The following is a 21,215-nucleotide window of genomic DNA, read 5'->3' as shown; positions in this document are numbered from 1 at the left end:
TTCTGGGGCAGTCTCAGGCCACCACGCTTCCCCCATGCCCCAGCAGCAGTAGGAGTTTGGGTGGGTGAGCTCAGGGCTGGGGGTTGGGGCACAGGAGAGGTGAGGGCTTTGGTCTGCGCTTACCTACGGGAGCTCCCCGGAAGCGACTAGATGACCCTTCCTTGGCGGAGGCCGCCTGCTGCCTTTGCCCACAGGCACTGTTCCCACAGCTCCCATTGGCCACGGTTCCCAGCCAATGGGAGTGGGGAGCTGGCGCTCGGGGCGGAGGCAGTGCACAGAGCCATCTGGCCGTGCCTCCACCTAGAAGCTGAGGGAGGGACACTTATTGCCGTTTCTGGGGAGCCACGCAGAGCCGGGTTAGGGTAGGGAGCCTGCCAGCCCCCCCAACCCCCCCAGCACCTGTGGGGGTTCTCCCCCCCCAGCACCAATGGGTGTCCCAGACTGCTCCCCCTAGAGCACCCGCGTCACCCCCGGGCCACCCCCCCTCTCAAGATTTAGTCGGGGGTATATAATACAAGTCATGGACAGGTCACGGGCTGTGAATTTTTGTTTACTGCCCACGACCCGTCCATGACTTTTACTAAAAATACCCGTGACTAAAGCTTGGCCTTATTTATTGTCTGGACTCTGGCACTTATCCCCAGTGCGCTAGGCATGTCTACACAAGGAGAAAGACACATCCTTTCACCTGGACAACAAAATGTATAGAAATCCTAAAGTTTACAAAATGAATCAAATATTTTAAAATTTAAATCAGATTTTTATTTACCATTTGCTAGTTCTTTATTGTCTTCTCATTTGTTCATTTTAAATGGCTAAAGTGGATATTTTGTACTTTTGAATTCAATTAGAATTTCCTAATTGTTTGTAGCATTTCAGATTTTACATGGAATTTTTTCTACTAAGAAATTTCACACTTTAAAAAATGCACACTTAAAAAAAGTCACATCCTAAGCCTTTTTTAACATCTTTTGTATCTGAAACACAAAATTGATAAGTAAATGGCCTGTAGTATTTTTGCAAGCAGCAGCACCACCTTCTGATCCCTTGTATATCCACAAGTCAAGAAAACCGAAAGGCTTTGACGAGACCGTACTCTTCCTTCAGAGTTTGCAACTGGTGGCCATTTCCTGTATAAAGTGTTTCAAGAGGAGAAAACCGTGTGTTTTCACAGCCTCTCTGGAGAGTGCATGTGTCTTGAGTACAGATGGGAGGTGTGACGTTCATAGCAAACTTATTGTATATGGGACAGCAACTACTGAGGGAGGGACTGTTTGTGTGTGACAAGCTAGACATCTCCAGTTACTCCCGTTCTTCCAAACATCTGATCACAATTGCTAGTGATACAATCAAAATATGTGAGAGAACACTAAGTGCCAGGCGATCGATGTTGTGATAGCCTCGTTGGCTGCATTGTCTAAGAGGAGAAGGAGAGCCTTGCAAGAAAAAGATGACCTCGGTGAGTAAAGTCTGGCTGTTCTGCACATACTCTACAATTCCTGCTAGAAGACTTGGAAGGAAAGAGTGGCAAGGACCATGGTATTGATGGCCAGTCTGATCCTGCGATGTGATGCGTGAGTCTGGATCCCTGTACCAGTGTGGAGCCCCATTGTAGGGCTCAGGGTGTTAGCCATGTGGCTTCAATTGCAAGAGCAGGGCCTGTGTGATGAGTTCTTGCCCAATAACCACTTTGCAAAGACAAGCGTAGAGATGGCCATGTATTTGTGATGCCTCAAGAAGAAAAGTGGAATCTGCATTTGCAGATTGCCTTGACGCTTGTTTCAGAATGGCCCAAATTAATGAAAATCTGTGAAGAGCAGAGACAGGATATAGTCTCAGTTTGCCAGAAAGTAACAAATATTGGCCTGAAGAGGTTAGCTGAGGAATTGCTCCAGATATTGAAGGCAACATTGTTGGGACTTGATTCCGAACAGATTCATGAGCTATGGCTGAAGATCTTGAAGTGTGAAAGAAGACAGAAAAAACTCTTGTGCTGAACTGCAATGAGATAACTGCAAAATGCATATTCTGAAAGCATTATGCCTTGCCAAGCATGAAAGCACAGGTTTAACACCACATCACTTTCCAGCTTATGCAATATTCCCGTGTATGCCAGCTTCCACTCACAATTTAGGAATCAACACTTGAATACGTAGAAGAGGCTTATGCTGGTTGTTGAGTTCCATCTACAGTAATTCAACTGCAGGCCAAATCTACATTTCGGAAAGTCATGTTCTCCAATGAAATACTGGAAAATGTAACAGCTGCTCACTGGTGGAAGTCTCAAGTAAATGCTTTGGGAGGACCAAGGCTGGATCATGAAAGCAGCATCACAGGTGTTAATTGCTACAGTTTCTTTTGCTGGGACTGAATGAGTATTTTCATCACTCGGTCTGGTGTGCTCCAGGATTACAAACCTCAGGGAACAGGTGGGGCATCCATGTTGGTTTTCCTTCTCAAGCACTTTAATTCTGAAAGCCTTGAAATCACCCTCAGTGAATTGGAACAATGGGACTCAGTGGCATAATAGACTTGTGACTTTTGATCATGGATTTTAGTTATGGTTTCAAATGCTGCTTATACGTTCAGTATGGATAAATCAGTAACACAGTGTTTGTGTGAATATGGGTATAAAAAATTCACCATTTTGAACTTTGACAATGTATTGAAAAGCTAGGCAGATACTCACCGTTACCCCTGAAGTAAATTTGTGGTGAGAAAAATCCAAATAGGCATTAAGAGAACATTTTAATATAAAAATACAGTCTTAGGTCCTGATCCTGCAAGTACTTATACATATGCATAACTTTAAGCATAGGAGTAAACCCAGTGAAGTCAGTGGTACTATTCACATGAGTAAAATTACCCATGCGCTTAAGTGTTCATAGAATTGGGGTCATAATTTTTCAATATTTTGTTTTTTGCCTACCTCAGTTTTGTGAAATTCAAATAAGATATCCTACCAGCAGTGACATTGGAAAAACCCAGCATTTATCATTCAGTTCATGTTAAATTTTAATCAGAAATTACAATAGCTCAGATTTGGGGGTTGGGTTGAGATTTGGTAACAGTGATTTCAATCAGATTATTTAAATCACGGTTTGAATGCCTGCACCTTGCAGAACAGCTGATAGTCTGAGACAGGCAGAGGGAGGCAGGCAGAGGATACACAGACATGTATGAACTCTACTGAACTGCCCGTCAGCCAATCCACCCCTGAGCCTTGAGGACTCTCACATTCTTCCCCTGCCTTGGGCCCCACTCTCACAGCTCTGCAGTTCTAGCCCCTGGCCAGGAGGATTGAATAGAATCCCAATCAGCACTGAAGGGAAGTTTGTATCGACGTACGCAACTGAGTCCTCGGGGCCGACTGCTGCCTCCCAAGTAATGAGAGAATTGAACTGTCATCCCTTGCACTGCGGTGCCGAATGCTCTGACTTCTAAGCACCTGGGTCTGTCTGGAGTTTTTAGGGTGGGATTTTCAAAAGTGCTTGCCCTGGGCTGAACTCTGAGCCCATTTTGGCCATTGTCAACTTCCCCCGGTCTAACTATGCGCCCATTACTTTTGAAAATCTCATTATTATTATTATTATTATTATTTTTTACATCTGAAAAGCTCCCCATAATCACTTGCCGCGTTTCATTATTGTACATGGAATTAGTTCAGAATGATCACGTCTTCCACAGGTGAAGTTGTGCAGACCTGGGAGATCTGTGGAAACAGCACTCTCAGCCCCGTCAACAGTGGGAATAACCTCCTGTGATGGAGGCAAGGAACAGTGCTGACTTGGTCTCAAGACAGCTGTATCCATCTCCTGGGTGGGGAAGGGCATTTGAGGGGTGAGAGTAAAGAAAGGGAGAACAAAGGCTCCAAGAGGGACTTGGGGGAGCCTGGGAAAATAGGTGAACATCAGAAGGTTTCCCACTTGTTAACTCGTAGCATGTAGCTTCCATTTGGGTAAGGGTTGGTGCATGTTCAGAGGTAGGGGAGAGTTTTTGACAGCACCTGCCTTGGGGGTGGGGAATAGGTAGGAACTGGGAAGTTCTTGTCTAGGCACTCAGATACCATGGTGGTGGGAGCCATACAAGTACCTGGAGAGGTTAAATGAGTGGGTTTGAGCATTGGAAGCAGGGCAGGACTGAGATATTAGAGATGAAGGTGACCTAGTGGCTCCAGTGCAGTCCATCATGTAGGGGTCTGAGCAGGACGCTCTAGTGTGTGGTCCCATCAAGTGTTCCAGTGGGGCCTGCTTGTCTTCAGGAGATGGAGGCATCAGGCAGCTGGCAGGTAGCGTTGGGTGGGGTATGATAGGGGTTTGCAGGAGGGTTGTGCCTGGGGGGCGGGGTTGAATTGCCTGCGGGGAGGTAACAGGCAGGATCAGCACCTGCATCTATCCAACGGCAGGATCAGAATAGCAAACCGCTGGGGTGGCCCTCAGGCACTGCCTTGGGCTTAGCTCACCCACACTGCCCCATTCTCAGTTTGTACTCAAAGGAAGGATTGCTTCTGGGCTCCTGCGATCGCTTTCTGCTCAAAATGAAATTTGGTTATGAAGGTACAAGCCTGGGTGATGCTGACAGCTTTGCTCCCCGGAGCGACTTTACTAATCACTTTCCCCTTAGCGCAGAAGGAGTTTTTCAGGGAACTGTAGGACTAAGGCACGTGTGGTCTGTTTATGTAGCCACTTGATCACAGGGAAGGCTGTTAAGAAGAGACCTGCAGCTCTCAGGTTTGTATGGCCCCGGGGTAGAGCTGGGAAGTCTTTAGGAGTTTGCTGCACTCTGGCTTCTCCAACACCCTGCTTTGTTTCTGAGATTATGTATTGTCTCCCATCAGCCTCGCAATGTTGCTGGGTTTCGGGGAACGGTCCGCTATGCTTCAGTGAATGCACACAAAAACCGAGTGAGTATCTCCATTTCTTAGGGGTTAAAAGAGAAGGGTTTTTCCCACCTCTGCAGCCACGAACGGTACGTCTACACTACAATAAAAGCTCAGCAGCATGGCCATGGCTGGCCCGAGGCAGCTGACTCTGTCTGTGGGGCTCAAAACTGCCGTGTAGACATCTGGTTCAGGCTGGAGTGCAGACTTTGAAACCCCACGAGGGGGGTGTATGGCAGAGCCCGGGCTCCAGCTCGAGCCCAACTGTCTACACTGCTATTTTTAGCTCTGTATCGTGAACCTGAGTCAATTGACCCAGGCTCTGAGCCTCGATGCTGTGGGGGTTTTATTGCCGTGTAGACATAGAGTAGCTCTGTAGCTGCGGGAGGGGTTGGCTGGTGTGAGTTGCTCGTTGCTTACAGCACGATGATGTGTCAAATAACTCCAGCTGAAGTGGAAGGTTATTGATTGTATGTGTAAAAATATGAGCTAGTCATTGGCTTTTCTCGAATTGCCTGTCTAGTATTTGGCAGTTACCATATTTGCTGCTCCTGTTAAGAAAAAATAAAGCCATGTCCCTGTGCGGCTCCTTGCCATGGACCCACCGCCCCAGGGCCCCAGCAGCATGCTGGCCGTAGCAAGGCTGTGGCTCCTGGCAGCCTGGCCCTGGTGACATAGAATCATAGAATATCAGGGTCGGAAGAGACCTCAGGAGGTATCTAGTCCCACCCCCTGCTCAAGGCAGGACATGGGTAACTCAGAACAAATCCTAGATTTTTTTCCTCCGAAGAGGGACATTACTTCTTCAAAATATTTGGCCTATTTCGCCCCAGTCTCCCCCAATGTCTGGTCTTCCCCCTCTCATCCAGTATTTGTAAATATTTAAGTAGTGTTTCCTGTGTTTATGGTAAAATTCTTCTGATGCTTAGACTATGGAACTAAAGTTCCTGCCAAAAGTCCCCTCTGCCCGATCTCCTCCTTCCCTCCAGCCTTTTGGCATCCCAAGTGAGCTGGCTTTTAGGAGGAGATTTGGAAATGCATATGTGTAATTACTGTAAGCGGTAAAACACAGGTCCGGCGCTTTTAATCTTCCCGGGGCTTCCCAGACAGCTAATTAACCCCAACAGTTCTCCCTGGAAATGGGCAGATCAGTGTTATCCTCTCTCACAAATTGGGATGCTGACACCCGAGAGGCTAAGTGACTAGCTCAAGATCACAGAAGGAGTCAGTGTCAGAATGGGATTAGTAATCAGGCTTCTAGGCCGGGAGTTGCACTGTGTTCTGCAGCCCCTCCGCAAACGGCCTGCCGACTGCTGAAGAACAGGGATAAAAAGAAGTATTGACCAGCTCCCCATGCATTGAGCATCATCCATTCTGTGCACTGAATGAGGCAGGGTCCTGTGGGAAAAAATAGCCCGTGACTGTGTAATTACACGCATAAGCACAAGGGCTACAAGTTCAGCTTGCACAGACAACCTCAGTTCCTGAGGTCTGGACGCTTGACTGTACAACCTGAATAATATTTACCCTCGTTTCTGGAAGTGTCCTGAGAATGGAGGTGACACACGCCCAAGGCGGTGTTCACTCCCCTTGACAGACAGTGGTGGCTCTGCACGTGCACCATCTCCCACACAGCAGGAAAGATGCTGTTTGGCTGTTTTTGCTTTACTTTGTCTTCTTTTTCTCCAGGAGATGGGTCGACATGATGACCTGTGGTCCCTCTTTTACATGTTAGTGGAGTTTGCAGTTGGTCAGCTTCCATGGCGCAAGATCAAAGATAAGGTAGGAAACATGGTGACTGAGATGTAATGGGGGTAAAGTCTGTCCAGCAGCTGTTCCACTCCCCTTTCCTGCACCTCGGCATAGATCAGAAGCCGTTTTCCAGGGCTTTTCAGAAAGCATTGGGCAGAGTCAAGCCCCTGGGCTGTTCCACTGAAACCTTGGGTGTAGGTGTCAGGGAACAACTTTCCGCCTGTCTCAAGGAGAGTGCACCACCCACAGCTGCTGAGTAAACTGACATTTACATTGAATGCACACTCCACCTCACTGCAGCAGTTCTTGGAATACTCTTAAATCGCCTTCAAACCAAGGCTGCTAACTAGTAAATCTACCAGTGCACTCCCACGGTGCTTCCTGCCGCTTCCCTAGCTACGTTCATGGGACGAGAGCTGGCTTGTAACATCAGCATCGCTGGGTAGGATTTTGGCTGTACTTTAGCGCACACACAAACGCTTCCTTCCCCTCTCTGATCTCCTTGCGGAGGTCTGTAACGTGGCCTAAAATGCAGTGTGTCCCCCCTGGATTGCTTCCAAGCTGGAAATGAATGGTGCCGTCTCAGCTTGTCTGCCGTCAGCGACCACCTCAGCCCTGGCTGCTGGCCCATCGTGTCTGTCCTGTGGTGATGAGCTGACTGGTTCCTTCCCACCAGCCAGCTTCCCAGGAAGTGCTAAATGGGAGTGTTGGCTGGCGAATCAGATTGAGTCCGTGGGAATAAAACAGACCATCCAGGTGTTCCTGAAAGATCCCCCTGGGGGAGGGAAGAGCCAGAGAGCAGCCACCCCTTGGAGTCTCCACTGAAGGGGCAGCTCCCAAGAGGAGTCCAAGCTTCCCTGCATGAGCAGATCAGCCTCACTTTGCTAGGGAGTGTGTGTAAGCAAGACCCTGGGGGCTCCTGAAGGGTCTGTGCTGCCCACTGCAGGCGAGTTTCGGCTGAGGGGTTAGGAGTTTGCAGCCAGGAGAGTGATGGTGGGATCGGGTGTATGTCCCCTTTCTGCAGGAGCAAGTTGGCATGATCAAAGAGAAGTATGAGCATCGAATGCTGCTAAAACACATGCCGTCTGAATTCCACCTCTTCCTGGATCACATTGCGAACCTGGACTACTTCACCAAGCCCGATTATCAGGTAAGAGACTGGCCTTGTGGGGAGCCTGGTCATGTCACTGGGGAGGGCTGCTTTGATTTCACAGGTGGAGAGGCCATTCCTGTGAAGCCGGAGAGATGCAGGATCATAGGGTGGTTTGTCACTTTTGAGGTTTTTCCTCTCTCCTCCCACCCCATCAAACAAAAAGCCCCGACCTCTGAGGCAGACAGACCCATCACCATGAACCTTGGTGGCGTGAGAGCTGTTTGAACGTTGTCAGCAGTCTTTTAAAGACAGTTAAAACATCAGTCCTACATGGCATAGTGACAGTCGGGCCTGTAGGGTGCATAATCACCCTATAAATCACCCTCTTGGAAAATCCAGGTTATGTTCCTCAAGGAGCTGTGTCTGAGCTAAGCATGTTACATGTCTGCTGCCAGTAGCTGACTACTCTGCACATGCGTGTCTTCCTTCGGAGGCCCATGGGCCCTGCCTGCAGAATGAGCCCCACTGCGCAATCATGCCGGGCAGTTATGCACACATCTGGTCTGCCGGAGAGAGGAACTCCAGGCTCTAGGGACGCAGCAGCAGACCAGCAGCATGGTTTAATCAAATCAAGGTTAAAACGTGCACACTTTCTTTTCCTAGCTCTTAAGAGGTTCTAGGCAGCCAGTGGGGAGAGGGACGCATTGGGAAGCAATGTCTGATGCTCTCTCCGTAACATTTACTTTCTATTCTTGACACCGTCCTTAGAAAGGAAGGGAAAACTAATCTGTCACTTAGGCCTTGGCTACATGGGAAAGTTGCACCAGTTTAACTTACATCGCTTTTGAAGTTTATTTAGTTAAACCAATGCAAACCCCTGGAGGGGTGATCCAGCCTGCAGATTTGGTGGCTGCATCCCACCAAGATGAAGTGACTCGGCCAAGGGCATGCAGGAAGGCACTGGCAGACCCGGGGATTGAACCCTGAGTCCTCGTCCAGAATGTTAATCACAGTCCATCCTGGTGCTCGGGCAGGGGGAAGGCTCCCCACACTGTCCACAGACGGCTAAGCGCCCCCAGCTCCTGTCGTGTAATTGACTCACCCAGCACCAGGCGGGCAGGCTGCGGCAGAGCCCAGGCCAAACCCCAGGTGTCCAGGCCTCCATCCATTGCCTTACAGAGACCATCCTTCCCCCTCCTGCAGCTACTGTCTCACTCCCTGCACTGAGCTGCCACCATGGGTGACTCCTTGTGTCTCACAGGCTGTGGGCAGCAGAGCCAAAGCCGTGCATTCAGCCCCTTGACTTCCAAAGGCAGGCAGCTGAGTTACTGCTGTACGGGAGACCTGGGGTCTCAGCCCAGCTCTGCCAGCAGGCACGTTTTCTTTTCTATGTGAGCAACTTCTCAGTTACCAGAGCTGAGAATGAGGGATTTTCCCCTTGGAGGTACGGCTGTAAGGTCTCGGTTAATATTAAGTATACAGCAGTACTAACACCAGTCAACAGAAGAGAGGACTTGCACTTATATCTGTCTAGCTCCTAGGCCAGGTCACCTTCCCCTAGGCGACTGGATAGTTTGTATGGAAGGGCTCTCTCTCAAGGGTCTGGACTCAGTGCTGGTGTTCCATGCATTGCTCTCCGCAGCCCACCGTGCCACTCCAGAGCATCACCTACAAAGTCCAGTAACTTTGGAACGATCAAGTTCTGGAGCTGGTTCTTGCTGCTGGGCACTAGATCTCAGCTGGGGCATCCCCACGATATTAGCTTTATGGCTCTTACCCATTATTTTCCCCTATCTCCACTCAAAAAAGCATTATAAAAAGTTACAATTTGTAAAAGAGGTCGTTTGGCAGTGCTGTGTCTCATGGGACACGTTACCAAATGACCCCAAATGTGCCCCATAAACCTTAACCTGGGGCCCTAACTGGGCATTCCTGTTTCCAGGCTGATCTGAGAGGGGATGTGGCTTTTAGAACAGGCTGAAAGTTCAGCTTTCTAGAGACAGGCTGATAGAACCTTAGCTACGCGAAGCCCTGTGATACGGGAGAAAGAGGTACCAACTGGAGCTGGTCAGAAGATTTTCATCAAAAGTTTTCTGGCAGAAAATGTTTGACAAATGCAGAATTTTTAATAAAATCATTTCCTCTGTGTGTGGGGGAGGGATGGTAGGGGAGAGAATTTAAAAAAAAATAGTTTCCAAAAGTTTTGTTTTGGAAAATGTTTGAAATTTAGTTTCAAAACATTTCAATTTGAAATGTCTTTTATGTTATGTTTTTCACTTTATACTATTTCTATCTAGTATTTTACATTGTTTCATGACATATAGTAGTAATGCATAAGAAGACATGGCATGTTATCATAGGACGGGGCGTGTCATATTATACACTTTTACCAGTAACATCATTTTATGATGTTAGTCATAATATAGCCAAAGTATTCTATTCTATTTTTATACTTTCAATAAGAAAAGAAGGTAAGCACTTAGTATTGTCATAGGAGGAGCAGCTGTTTTCAATCTCCTAGAGAAATGATTCCAGGGTAACACCAGAAAATTGAAAACAGCTGCTCTTCTAATTAGCACACTCAGCATTTATCTCATTTTCTAGATCCAAGTGTCAGTGTCAGATTGTTTCATTACAACACAAACAGGAAACACTTTGAGCTAGATTAGAAAATAAGGAGGTTTCAATGTGTACTAAGTAGCAGCTGTCATTAATGCTTTTTTTTAATGAAATAAAAAACAAAATAGTATATTTTGAATATTCTATGATGTTATGATGTGATGTCACATGCACTACTGCCGATGTCATGAAATTATGTAAAAATTATAAAATAACATGAAAAAATTAACAGTTTGTTTTGAAACAAACTTTGGAAATTTTTCTGAAATTAAATTTTCAAAACTGAATTATTTCAGAATTTCGGTTTCACGGGAAATTTTTAAAAAATTAAGTTTTTTGTTCTGATTCTGAACTAAAATAAATTTCAAAATGTCAGAAATCCCCATGAAATGGACATTGTGAGTTTGAACAAGCTCAGTGTTTTAGGCATTCTTTAAAGCAGCTGTCAGCTGTTAGAGGTCCTATACCTTCCTCCTTGTTGCTATGTTTATTCTTCTAGCTGATCATGTCGGTGTTTGAGAACAGCATGAAGGAACGAGGCATTACTGAGAACGAGGCCTTTGACTGGGAGAAAGCTGGAACGGACATTTTATTGTCTACAAGCACCTCCACGCCACCACAGCAGAACACCAGGCAGACAGCAGCCATGTTTGGGTGAGTGTTATGGTCACACCTGTCATGCTGTCAGCAAGCACTGGGCCAAGGGAGAGTCACTGGAAGGGACACAGGCCATGATTGCCATGGACAATAGGATTAGGTGCAGAAGCCTTGTTCGTTTGGCTGTAGAGATGAAGTGCGTATAATACGGTGTGCCCAAGTCACTGGATTGCACCTGGATCCCGAGAATTTGTCTTGGTGCTGTCACCTTGTATGTTCTACTGGTAACGTTCCCCTGGTTACGCTGTTACATTGGGAGGGTGCTGCGCATGATGTGGTGCATGGCACTAGCCATCGTGCCAATGTACATTACACGGTCCCTGGTGCTCGCCAGAGGGAGCCGTGTGCTGATACACATTATGTGGTATCTGGCTTTCTCCAGTGGGGTCCGTGACCCTGGGACAAAGAGCTATTTAGATATTTTTAAATGGGCTGGAAAAACTCCTCCTGCGGGGGATTGAAAAGATTGGGATTGCCTGTTTTAGCGAGGTGGAGAATCAGAGGGGCCGTGACAACAGTCGATAGAGCAATGAAGGGCTCAGAAAAGGGGAGTGGGACGTTCTCTTCTCCCCGCCTCACAGCGTTAGGATAGGGGACAGTCAGTGAAACTGAAAGGTGGCAAATTCATGACCGATGAAAGGAAATGGTTTTTCACAGAATGTGTGATTAACCTCGAACTCCTCATCACAGGAAGTCACAGAGGCTGGGAGCTTGTCAGATGAAAGAGATTGGATGTTTATATGGGTGGCAAGAATATCTAGCATTCTAATAGCGAGTGCTGCCATGTTCTGGCAGGGATATTAGATCTTGTATTCTGGGGTTTAAGCCAATCTCTACCTGTTAGAGATCAGGGTAAAACCTAATGTGGGGGTAGCTTAGCCCATATCTGCCTCTTCAGGATTCCTTCGCCTTCTGCTGGATCATCAGTAGCGACCCCGTCCAAGACAGGAGACTGCAGTAGGTGGACCCTGAGTCCGTCCTGTCTGACACTTGCTTTGAATAGACATAAGCAGGTGGCATGTTTAGAATCTTCTGAGTGGTTTAGCAGCACAATCCAAGAGGAGGCAACTGGAATTTTCTCTGAAGTCACCTAGGTGCTTATGAGGGTCCTGTCATACCTGGACGACGAGCACCTGCTCCGTCTCACTGGGTAGGACAACGTGGGTCAGGTTTATGGAACCCCATTGGCTTGAGACTAGGGGGACTCTTCACCTACAGCAGGCTATTCCCTAATTGTCCATTCTGGGGAGTCCAGCAGCTTCTCTGAAGCAGGGGTTTTCAGCCTGGAGGTTGTGACCCCCAAGGGGTCACGTATAGGTCTGGGGGACTCCCTTCCCTTGTTTGTGGCTAGAGGGGAGGAGTTTCGTGAACTTGTTGTGGCATGGGTTGCTGGCCTGGGGAAGGTTACGACCCCTGATGCAGCCAGCCTGGCAGCTCCTACATGTGGCGTGGGGTGCTGAGGCAGGTCCATGGTGCAGGATATATCAGGGTCCTGGTTCTCTCTGTGATCAGAGTTGTTGTTTTGTCTTGATGTCCCCCGTAGGGTGGTTAACGTCACTCCAGTTCCTGGGGACTTGCTGCGTGAGAACACTGAAGATGTCCTACAGGGTGAACACTTGAGCGACCAAGAGAATGCTCCTCCGATCCTGCCAGGCCGGCCAGTGGAAGGGCTGGGCCAGGCTCCTAACATGGCCTTCAACGAGACCGAGGTTTGGGAAGAGACGGACGTGAACCGCAACAAACTCAGGATCAGCATCAGCAAAGTAAGGAACCTTCCTCTTGTCCGGCAGTGAGATGTGCGTGCCCAACTCAGGCCATAGATTTAAAACCAGAAGGGACCACTGTGACCATCTGGTCTGACCTCCTGTATAACACAGGCCAGAGAACCTCACCCAGTGGGTGCTGCCCTGAGGGAATTCTTTCTCCCGGCTACATGTATGATGCTGTCTAGCCCAAACACTTGTGGTTGAACTAATGTGTGTCTTTGAGACATCCCAGCTCAATAGAAAGACTCCAAGCTTTGGAAGATTTACCCCATCCCTTGGGAAGCTGCTGTAGTATGAGACATCATCTTCCCTTGTAGGTACTTATAAACCAAGATCAAGTCACCTCTTTATCCTCTCTTGAATAAGCTGCATAGCTTCAGCTCCATAAGTTTATCACTGATAGGCAGGTTTTCCACACCTCAGATCATCCTTGTAGCTCTTCTCTGAATTGCACTTCGAGTTTTTCAGCATCCCTTTTGACGTGTAGAATCCAGAAATGGGCACACTACCTGGCAGTGGTCTCACCAGTGAGGTAATATCGCCTCCCTACTCCCACTCAATATTCCTTCATGTTAGCCTTATGCCACAGCATTGCACTGGGAGCTCATGTCCACTTGGTTTTCCCCAGGATCCCAAAGACCTTTAATCACTGATTTCCCAGACAGAGCCCCCATCCAGTAAATGTGACCTGCATTCATTGCTTCTAGATGAATGACCTTGAATTTCATTGTTTACAAACACGTATTACTTGATTACTGCCATCTCATCAAGTGGTCCAGATCACTCTGTGTCAATGGCCTGTTCCCATCATGAATTACCAGCCCACCAATCTTTCGTCATCTGTTCTTCACCAAGGCGTTTATATTTTCTTCCAGATCATTAATAAAAATGCCAAATATTTTCGGACCAAGAACCGGTTCCTGCAGGACCCCACTAGAAACTCTCTCACTGGATGATGATTCCACATTAACAGTTAGGTTTGAGATCTGTCAGCCAGTTTGTCACCCATTTCATATGTGCCATACTGATTTTTAGTGCTAATTTTTGTTATCGGAGTGTCATGTGGTACAAAGTCCAAGTATATAATGTCAGCGTGGTTATCTTTATCAACTGGACTTGTGATCTTGTCAAAGAATGATATCAAGTTCATTTGACAAGTCCTTTTTTCCACAAAGGCCTGTTGATGGACATGGATTATATTCCCATCCTTTAGGTCTTTGTGGATTGAAACTCATGTCAACCTTTTCACGGCTCTGCCTGGAATCAATGGCAGGCTAACCGCCCTGTCGCTGCCCGGGTCATTCCATGCATGCCTTTTATATATTGGCACGGCATTAGCTTTCTTCCAGGCCTCTGGAGCTACTTAGTATTCTAGGATTTATTAAAAATTAACATCACTAGTCTGGAGAGCATCACAGCCAACTCATTTAAAACTCTTGGATGCAAGTATTGTGGACTGGCATGTTCCCCTTAGAGACTGGTGTGTAGTGGAGACAGGATCATACACTAGAATGGGGAAGCTTTGTTTCCATCATGTCTTACATTCTTACGTCCATATTGTGGAAACCATATGCCACAAAAATCTGTAACTCCTGGTTCCAAAAGTCACCTCAGCTTTTTCTGTTCTTGAGAACCACCAAATATACTGCAGCTTCTCATTCGGGCCTGAGACACCCCTGACAGCCCCGGCACAGCAAATCCACTTGGTGGTTTTCCTTGTGGGTGCTCATTTTGGCTCATGCAGGAATTATGTCAAATTGTTAGTCTTGGAGCAAGTGCTGCTGGTCTGATTTCCCTCTCTGGTCTGCTGCAGTTGGCAGCCATAGACATTCCTTCCCGACGGTTGCTTTTGCTCATCATTCTCTGTATTCCTGCTGAATGCTACATACAAGGTACTGGGCCTGGAAAACCCGGCTTCCCCTATCATGCCAGTCTGATTTCCTTTAGAGATAGATGTGAATTATACCAGGAGCCTTCATGTCAAAGGGGGCATTCAGACCTCCTTTCTGCACAGTAATGGCACATCTTGACAGTGCTGAATGCCAGAGCACTGGTGAGCCATGCCGGAAGGTCACCCACAGATAAGAGAGGCCTCTTCAGGAGCCACAGTCTGACCAGGGGGAGCTTCCATCAGTCTGAGTGTGCTGCTGTTTCTTGCCAGTTTCCGGGATAAGCAGTTGAGGACCTCCTGCAGGTGCTGAGCCCCTGGAGCTCCCAGGAACTTGAACAAAAATTGCAGCTGCTTTACACCAAGCAGGGTTGGGGGCGTATCATCCCGCCCCATGAAACTCAGGCCTCTCCTTTTCTTTCTGTCAGAGAACATAAGAGCAGCCACACTGGGTCAGACCAAAGATCCATCTAGCCTAGTATCCTGTCTTCCGACAGTGGCCAATGCCAGGTGCCCAGAGGGAATGAACAGAACAGGGAATCATCAAGTGACCCATCCCATTCCAGAGGCTGTAGCTGTGTGCTGCGTGTTTTCAGATAAAAGGACACAGCAGCAGAGCTGCAGCTAATCCTGCTTTGCAGATGAGTCCCAGTCAGCCCCTGGGCAGGAGGAGCTGCTGCTGCTCAATGTAAGTAAGGTCCCAGCTGTGTCGCTGCTTCCAGTGTCAGTCCCAGCCTCCTGTGCTGTGTCAGCACCAGACTGAATGCAGTGGCAGCGTCTGACGCTCTCCTTTCTCCATTGCTGTCTGCACCACTGCTGACACCACCACTGTCCTCCTGGGCATCCTGTCCTGCAGCCCTGGGGCTGCCCTGACTCCCCTCTTGTCCCCCCCATTCAGGCACCAGCCAGACCTTGCCACTTTTCTCCACATCTCTCAGATCCAACCCTTTCTCTCTCTCCCATCCAGGCCCTCTGCAGCTCCCCCCTTCACTACTGCAGCCACCTGCCTCTGGCCTCCCTGCTCCCTTCCAAGCTATGCAAAACCCTGGGCTGAGATCCGCTTCCCGGTCAGCCGTTACTCTGACCACAGCCTCCCATTGGCCTCCCTTTCTCCGCTGCATCAGGCTCCTTGGCCTACAGCCCCTCACAACTCAGTCCCGCGTTCTTCCTCGCCGCCCCTTGTGCAGAGAGCTGCCTCCCTGGACTAGCCCACGAGATCACTGCCATCTCCTCCAGACCTGCTTCTCCTGTGATCGCTGCAGGACATCGCCAGCTGATCCTGGGCACGTGCTCAGCAGGGATGGCGGGTTCATTATTTAGCTCTTTGTTTCACATACAGTCTAAACGATTTCTATCCTCTGGCATATGTGCACGGTCAGGCCTGCTCTGCACACACAGTTTGTGCCACTGTCTCTTGGGGGCTGATTTTTCACTGATGGGGCATACCAGTCCCACCTCAACTGCGGACGCAGGTATGCTGTTAAAAAGGGGCCTTATCCCAATCTGGCTTATTCCCATGCCTCTACAGAAATAGCTACCAGTATAAAATACCATTCCCCGGTGCAGCCACATCCCCTCTGGGGGGCATTATCTGCTGTAGTTATAGCACTGCAACCTTGGTACTCCTCTCCTCCTCCCCGCCCAGTTCCCTCCTGCTTGTTACACTCACGTCTTGTGTCGATGGCCAATTCTGTGGGGCAGGGACCATCTCCTGCTGCCAGCACAACAGCGCCCAAGTCAGGCGTGGGCCCCTGAGCGCTGCCAGAAGACCAGGGACTACATAACACCCAGCCCCTGCCAGAAAAGCAACCCTGGCACAGGAGCAGGCTCTGGCAGCCACACCGGGGTCCCGGGCAGGTGGTGTGACAGAGATGATTCTCCCTTGCCCACCTCCACTCCCTTAGCTGCTGCAAGAGTGTTTTTTAAAAGCGAGTTCACTCCAAACACACGAATAGATTAGGTTGAGGAGGTGCATGAAGCTCATCCAGAAAAGACCCTCTTATTCTGAAGTAAGAGGGTCCACACACGGTGTTATTCCAGGACAGCTGTTCTGCTTTAAATTCACCCCCTTCCTTCATGTGGAATAGCTTTCGTGTGTTGACCAGCCCCTACGTTTCCCCAAGCACAGCCAGCACAGGCCATGAGAGGACAGCTGTGGTTGTATTGTTCTGGAAGGAAGAGACGGGAGAGATTCAAACCCAGAGCGAGCGTCCCAGCCGTGCTGGGTTCTCCCCCGTGTCTGCCATCAGCTGCTTGACATTCTCTGTGTTTTCCCCCATACAGACCCAGTGCATGATGGAAGAGGAACAGAGAAGTGCTGTCTGCCCCAGCTCCCCGATACGGGCGCCTCCAGACTCCCCTACCACTCAAGTGCGCTCTCTGAGATACCGTCGTGTGAACAGCCCTGAGTCGGAGCGCCAGTCCACTGCCGATGGCAAAGCAGATCTACACGAGAGAAGGTTTGCTCACACACCACAGCATCCTTTCTGCTATGCCCTGGGAAATGAAGGGCAAGCGAGCCCACTGGCCTCCTGCCCTGCAGGGGGTATGGCTGGATTTGTAACACATTGTAAAGTGTTTTTCTTCAGCCTCAGTTTCTCTCTGGCTTTTGGTTCTCTTATTGGCATGACACGCTATGCAGGGGCTGCCTACGTAGGCTCCTCCTCCTCTTCGCCCCTCTATAAAACCGCCACGTCTCTCTTGTGAAGCCTAGAGACGTTTGTGCAGAGGACGCCTGGCTGGTTTGCTAGCTGGCTTCTTGCTGGCATTGAGAAACCAGTTGTTTTATACTCAGCATGCTGCCGCTCTCCCAGCTGGAAACTCAGCAGGTCTGAAGGGCTGGCAGTCTAGGGCTGTGCCATTCTTGAGAGTCCCAGTAGGAAGGTGGCTTCGGGGGGAGAGGTTAGAAGTTCTGGGATGGCAGGACAGGTGTGCAGAGGGGTTGCTGGAGGCTTGGCAACAGGAAGGGGGGCTGGGGGTCAGTCGCTGGTGGGGGCAGGGAGTCACAGCTGGAAGGGCAGGCGGTTTGTTAGAGGGAGGCAAAGGTGAGTCTAGCAACCGGAGAGTGTTCACAGCACATGGCTGGCAGCAGGAGGGAGGTGGGAGTGGACCACTAGCCACACAAAGTTCAATGGGACGCACCTAGACAGGGGTTTACCTTGCTGTCCCTGAACGTGCTCGTTTCACCCGTTCACCTCCTGGCTGGGGGAGCGTGCTTGTGTGTGCGCACAGCGCACTGGGAATCTGCAGCACAAGCCCTGACTTCAAGTGGCAAAGGCCACAGGAAAACCTTGTGTGAGGTCCGTGGGGAATGAGGCCGCACTGGCTGTAATGAGGAAGGGGAGCAGTTTAGGGTAGAGGTAGGAAATGAGCATGCCATGAAGTTCAGCACTGGGGCTGTTCTGGTGTGGTTTGGATAGAAATCTGAACCTGCTGATGACACAGGGAGGTGTGGGATCACCAGGATTCAGACACAAAGAACAGGAGTACTTATTGCACCTTAGAGACTAACAAATTTATTTGGGCTTAAGCTTTCGTGGGCTAAAACCCACTTCATCAGATGCATGCAGTAGAAAATACAGTAGGAAGATCTATACACACAGAGGACATGAAAAAATGGGTGTTGCCATACCAACTGTAACGAGAGTGATCAATTAAGGTGGTCTGTTATCAGCAGGAGAAAAAAAACTTTTGTAGTGATAATCAGGATGGCCCATTTCAAACAGTTGACAAGAAGGTGTGAGTAACAGTAGAGGAAAAATTACCACGGGGAAATAATTTTTACTTTGTGTAATGGCCCATCTACTCCCGTCTTTATTCAAGCCTAATATAATGATGTCCAGTTCTGCAGTTTCTCGTTGGAGTCTGTTTTTGAAGTTTTTTTGTTAAAGAATTGCGACTTTTAGGTCTGTAATTGAGTGACCAGGGAGGTTGAAGTGTTCTCCTACTGGTTTTTGAATGAATTATCACATTGGCATCAATATTTCCCTCTCTCTGGAAGAGGGCACATGGTTTGTGGCTCACAGTGTGGAAGACGCATACTTTCATGTGCACATTCACCCAGGTCACAGAAGGTTCCTCAGCTTCCTCTTTGGTCAAGACCATTACCATTACCAGTCCCTGTGCACTAGGTCCATACATTTCATAGAAGTGACCTTGGACTTGACTGCAGCAAGAGCCGATCTACCTAACAAAAGATTCCATGCCAAGGAGACCCCATAAACCAGGTCACCCTCAGACCTTGCACTGCAGTCAAAACTTGCCTCTCCTTCCTTGGCCACAAGGTCTCATGCATACACATGATGCCATTTGCCAGGCTCCATCTCTGTTGCTGTCAAACCTGGCTTCAGTCAGTCTACTCACCAGAAAAAGTCAGCATCATTGCCAAAGTAATAATTCTATCCAGAGTTCTAGCCTCTCTTGTCTGGCAGACAAAGCCTGTAGAAAGTTTGAGTGGGGACTCCTTTCCTCACACCTACATCCTCATTCATTCATCTCTCACCAGACCTCCCATTGAACTTTTAGCCACATGCTCTGTGTCCCACCTCTCGGTGAAAGTTGCCTTCCTAGTTGCCATCACATCAGCTAGAAGAATCAGTGAACTAGGAGCACTCATGGCAGACCTACCGTATATACCTTTCATAAAGGAAAGATCTCTCTTCACCCCCACCTGGAATTCATCCCTAAAGTAATTTCAGAGTTGCACATGAGAGAAAGAACCCACTTACCGAATTTTTTTTCCAAAACTACATGAGTCTGATAAGGAAAGACCGCTTCATTCTCTAGATGTCTGAAGAGTGCTGGCCTTTTCTCTACAAACAACAAAAGCGCTTAGAAAGATGCCTAGACTTTTTGTGTCAATAGCAGAGAAATCAAGGTGTCAAGCTCTATTTGCACAGAGACTTTCTAAATGGATCTCTGGCTGCATTATCCTTTGCTACCAACTAGCTCGCATCCCTCTCCTGGAGGGAGTGAGGTCTCATTCCATCAGAGCACAAGCCACCTTTGCTGCATGTCTGAGAGACGTACCTCTACTGGAGATATGTCAGGCAGCTACCTGGAGCTCCTTGCTCATTATACTTTGGTCCAGTCTTCTACAACAGACACAGCTGTGGGGACAGCAGTATTACAGTCAGCCATCACTTCTGTGCCCTCGCACCCACCTGCTGTTCGACTGTTGCTTGCAAATCTCCCATGTGTGAATTAGACATAGGCACCAATGGACACTGCTACTAGAAATTTCCAGACTCAGGCTCATGGTGTGCATGCGTAGTCACACGTGGAAGATGGATAGGGACCACACATCTTGAAGACCCTCCAGTTACAGATAAGTAACCTCCACTTACTTGCCCTACACGGTAACTGGAGTTCTTTGCGATGTGTGCCCCCTGTGGGTGCTCCACTACCCAGCCGTCTTTCCCTCTGCTTTAGAGTTTCCTCTGAGGGACTTTGTGGTGGAGAAAGAACTGAGGGGAGTTCACCCATGCAGCCCTGTATAGCCTCGGTGTAGGGCATGAGGATGTGTAGGGTGCGTGTGCGGGCCAAATGAGCACTGCTACTGAAAATCTCTGATCAAACGTGCATGGGGCGCACGCGCACCTGAAGTCAAACTCTCATAGACTTTAAGATCAGAAGGGACCATCGTGATCACCTAGTCTGACCTCCTGCACACTGCAGGCCACCGACCCTCGCCCACCCACTGCTGTAATAGAGCATAACCTCTGACTGAGTTACTGTAGTCCTCAAATCATGGTTTAAAGACTCGAAGTTATAGAGAATCTTCCATTTACATTAGTTTAAACCTGCAAGTGACCCTTGCCCCACGGTGCAGAGAAAGGCACAATCCCCAGGATTTCTGACCCAGGGGAAAATTCCTTCCTGACCCCAAATATGACAGTCAGTTAGACCCTGAGCACGTGGGCAAGACCTGCCAGACACAGATATCTGGGAAAGAATTCTCTGTAGTAACTCAGAGCCCTGCCCATCCAGTGTCCCCTCTCCAGCTGTTGGGGATTTTTGCTACTGGCAGTTGCCGATGGGCCACATGCCACTGTAGACAGTCCCATCAGACCATCCCCTCCATAAACTTGTCAAGCTCAGTCTTGAAGCCAGTTAGGTTTTTTTGCCTGGGAAGGCTGTAAAAACCCTGATATGAAATGAGCATCCAGTATTCCCTCTGTCTTCAAGGCACTTTTGTAGTCTGGGTTAGAGGACTGGTCATCAGGTTACAGGAAGCATGGTGCCAGGAAACCAGAGTGCTCCTGTACACACACTGACCAGAAGGAGAGCAGCCTGAAGGGGTGTTTCCCAGTGGTGTGTAACTCCCATTTCTCCTTGTAGTCATTTAAAAGGAAAAAACATGAAGTTGGCCCTAATCCTGAAGCAATTTGGAGGGGATTTCTTTATATCATTGTAGGTTCTAGTTACATGTTTTGGGATAAGCTGGGTTATATATTGCTTGGGTGTATGGCAGAGAATTGGGGAAGGGATCACATGGGTTTTCTGAGAAAGCATGTGGGTTATGTGTTGGCTCCTAATGTCCTTGTGGTCCTAAATCTTGGC

At 48.6% G+C, this 21,215-nt stretch overlaps 1 protein-coding gene across 3 annotated transcripts in view; it reads left to right on the top strand.

Moving 5' to 3' along the window:
* TTBK1 (tau tubulin kinase 1) overlaps positions 1-21,215 on the top strand; it is a 160,431-nt gene that overhangs the window by 99,868 nt on the left and 39,348 nt on the right. For all 3 annotated transcript variants that reach the window (XM_045010368.1, XM_045010367.1, XM_045010369.1), the window contains 6 exons: positions 4,838-4,903; positions 6,569-6,661; positions 7,656-7,781; positions 10,843-10,997; positions 12,544-12,763; positions 16,938-17,113. In XM_045010368.1, the coding sequence (XP_044866303.1) occupies positions 4,838-4,903; positions 6,569-6,661; positions 7,656-7,781; positions 10,843-10,997; positions 12,544-12,763; positions 16,938-17,113 (836 nt within the window). The remainder of the gene's footprint in view (positions 1-4,837; positions 4,904-6,568; positions 6,662-7,655; positions 7,782-10,842; positions 10,998-12,543; positions 12,764-16,937; positions 17,114-21,215) is intronic.

The sequence above is a fragment of the Mauremys mutica genome, chromosome 3 (genome assembly GCF_020497125.1).
Source record: "Mauremys mutica isolate MM-2020 ecotype Southern chromosome 3, ASM2049712v1, whole genome shotgun sequence".
NCBI classification, from domain to species: domain Eukaryota; kingdom Metazoa; phylum Chordata; order Testudines; family Geoemydidae; genus Mauremys; species Mauremys mutica.
The sequence above is the reverse complement of the archived record's forward strand: the minus strand, read 5'-3'. Positions and strand labels throughout refer to the sequence as shown.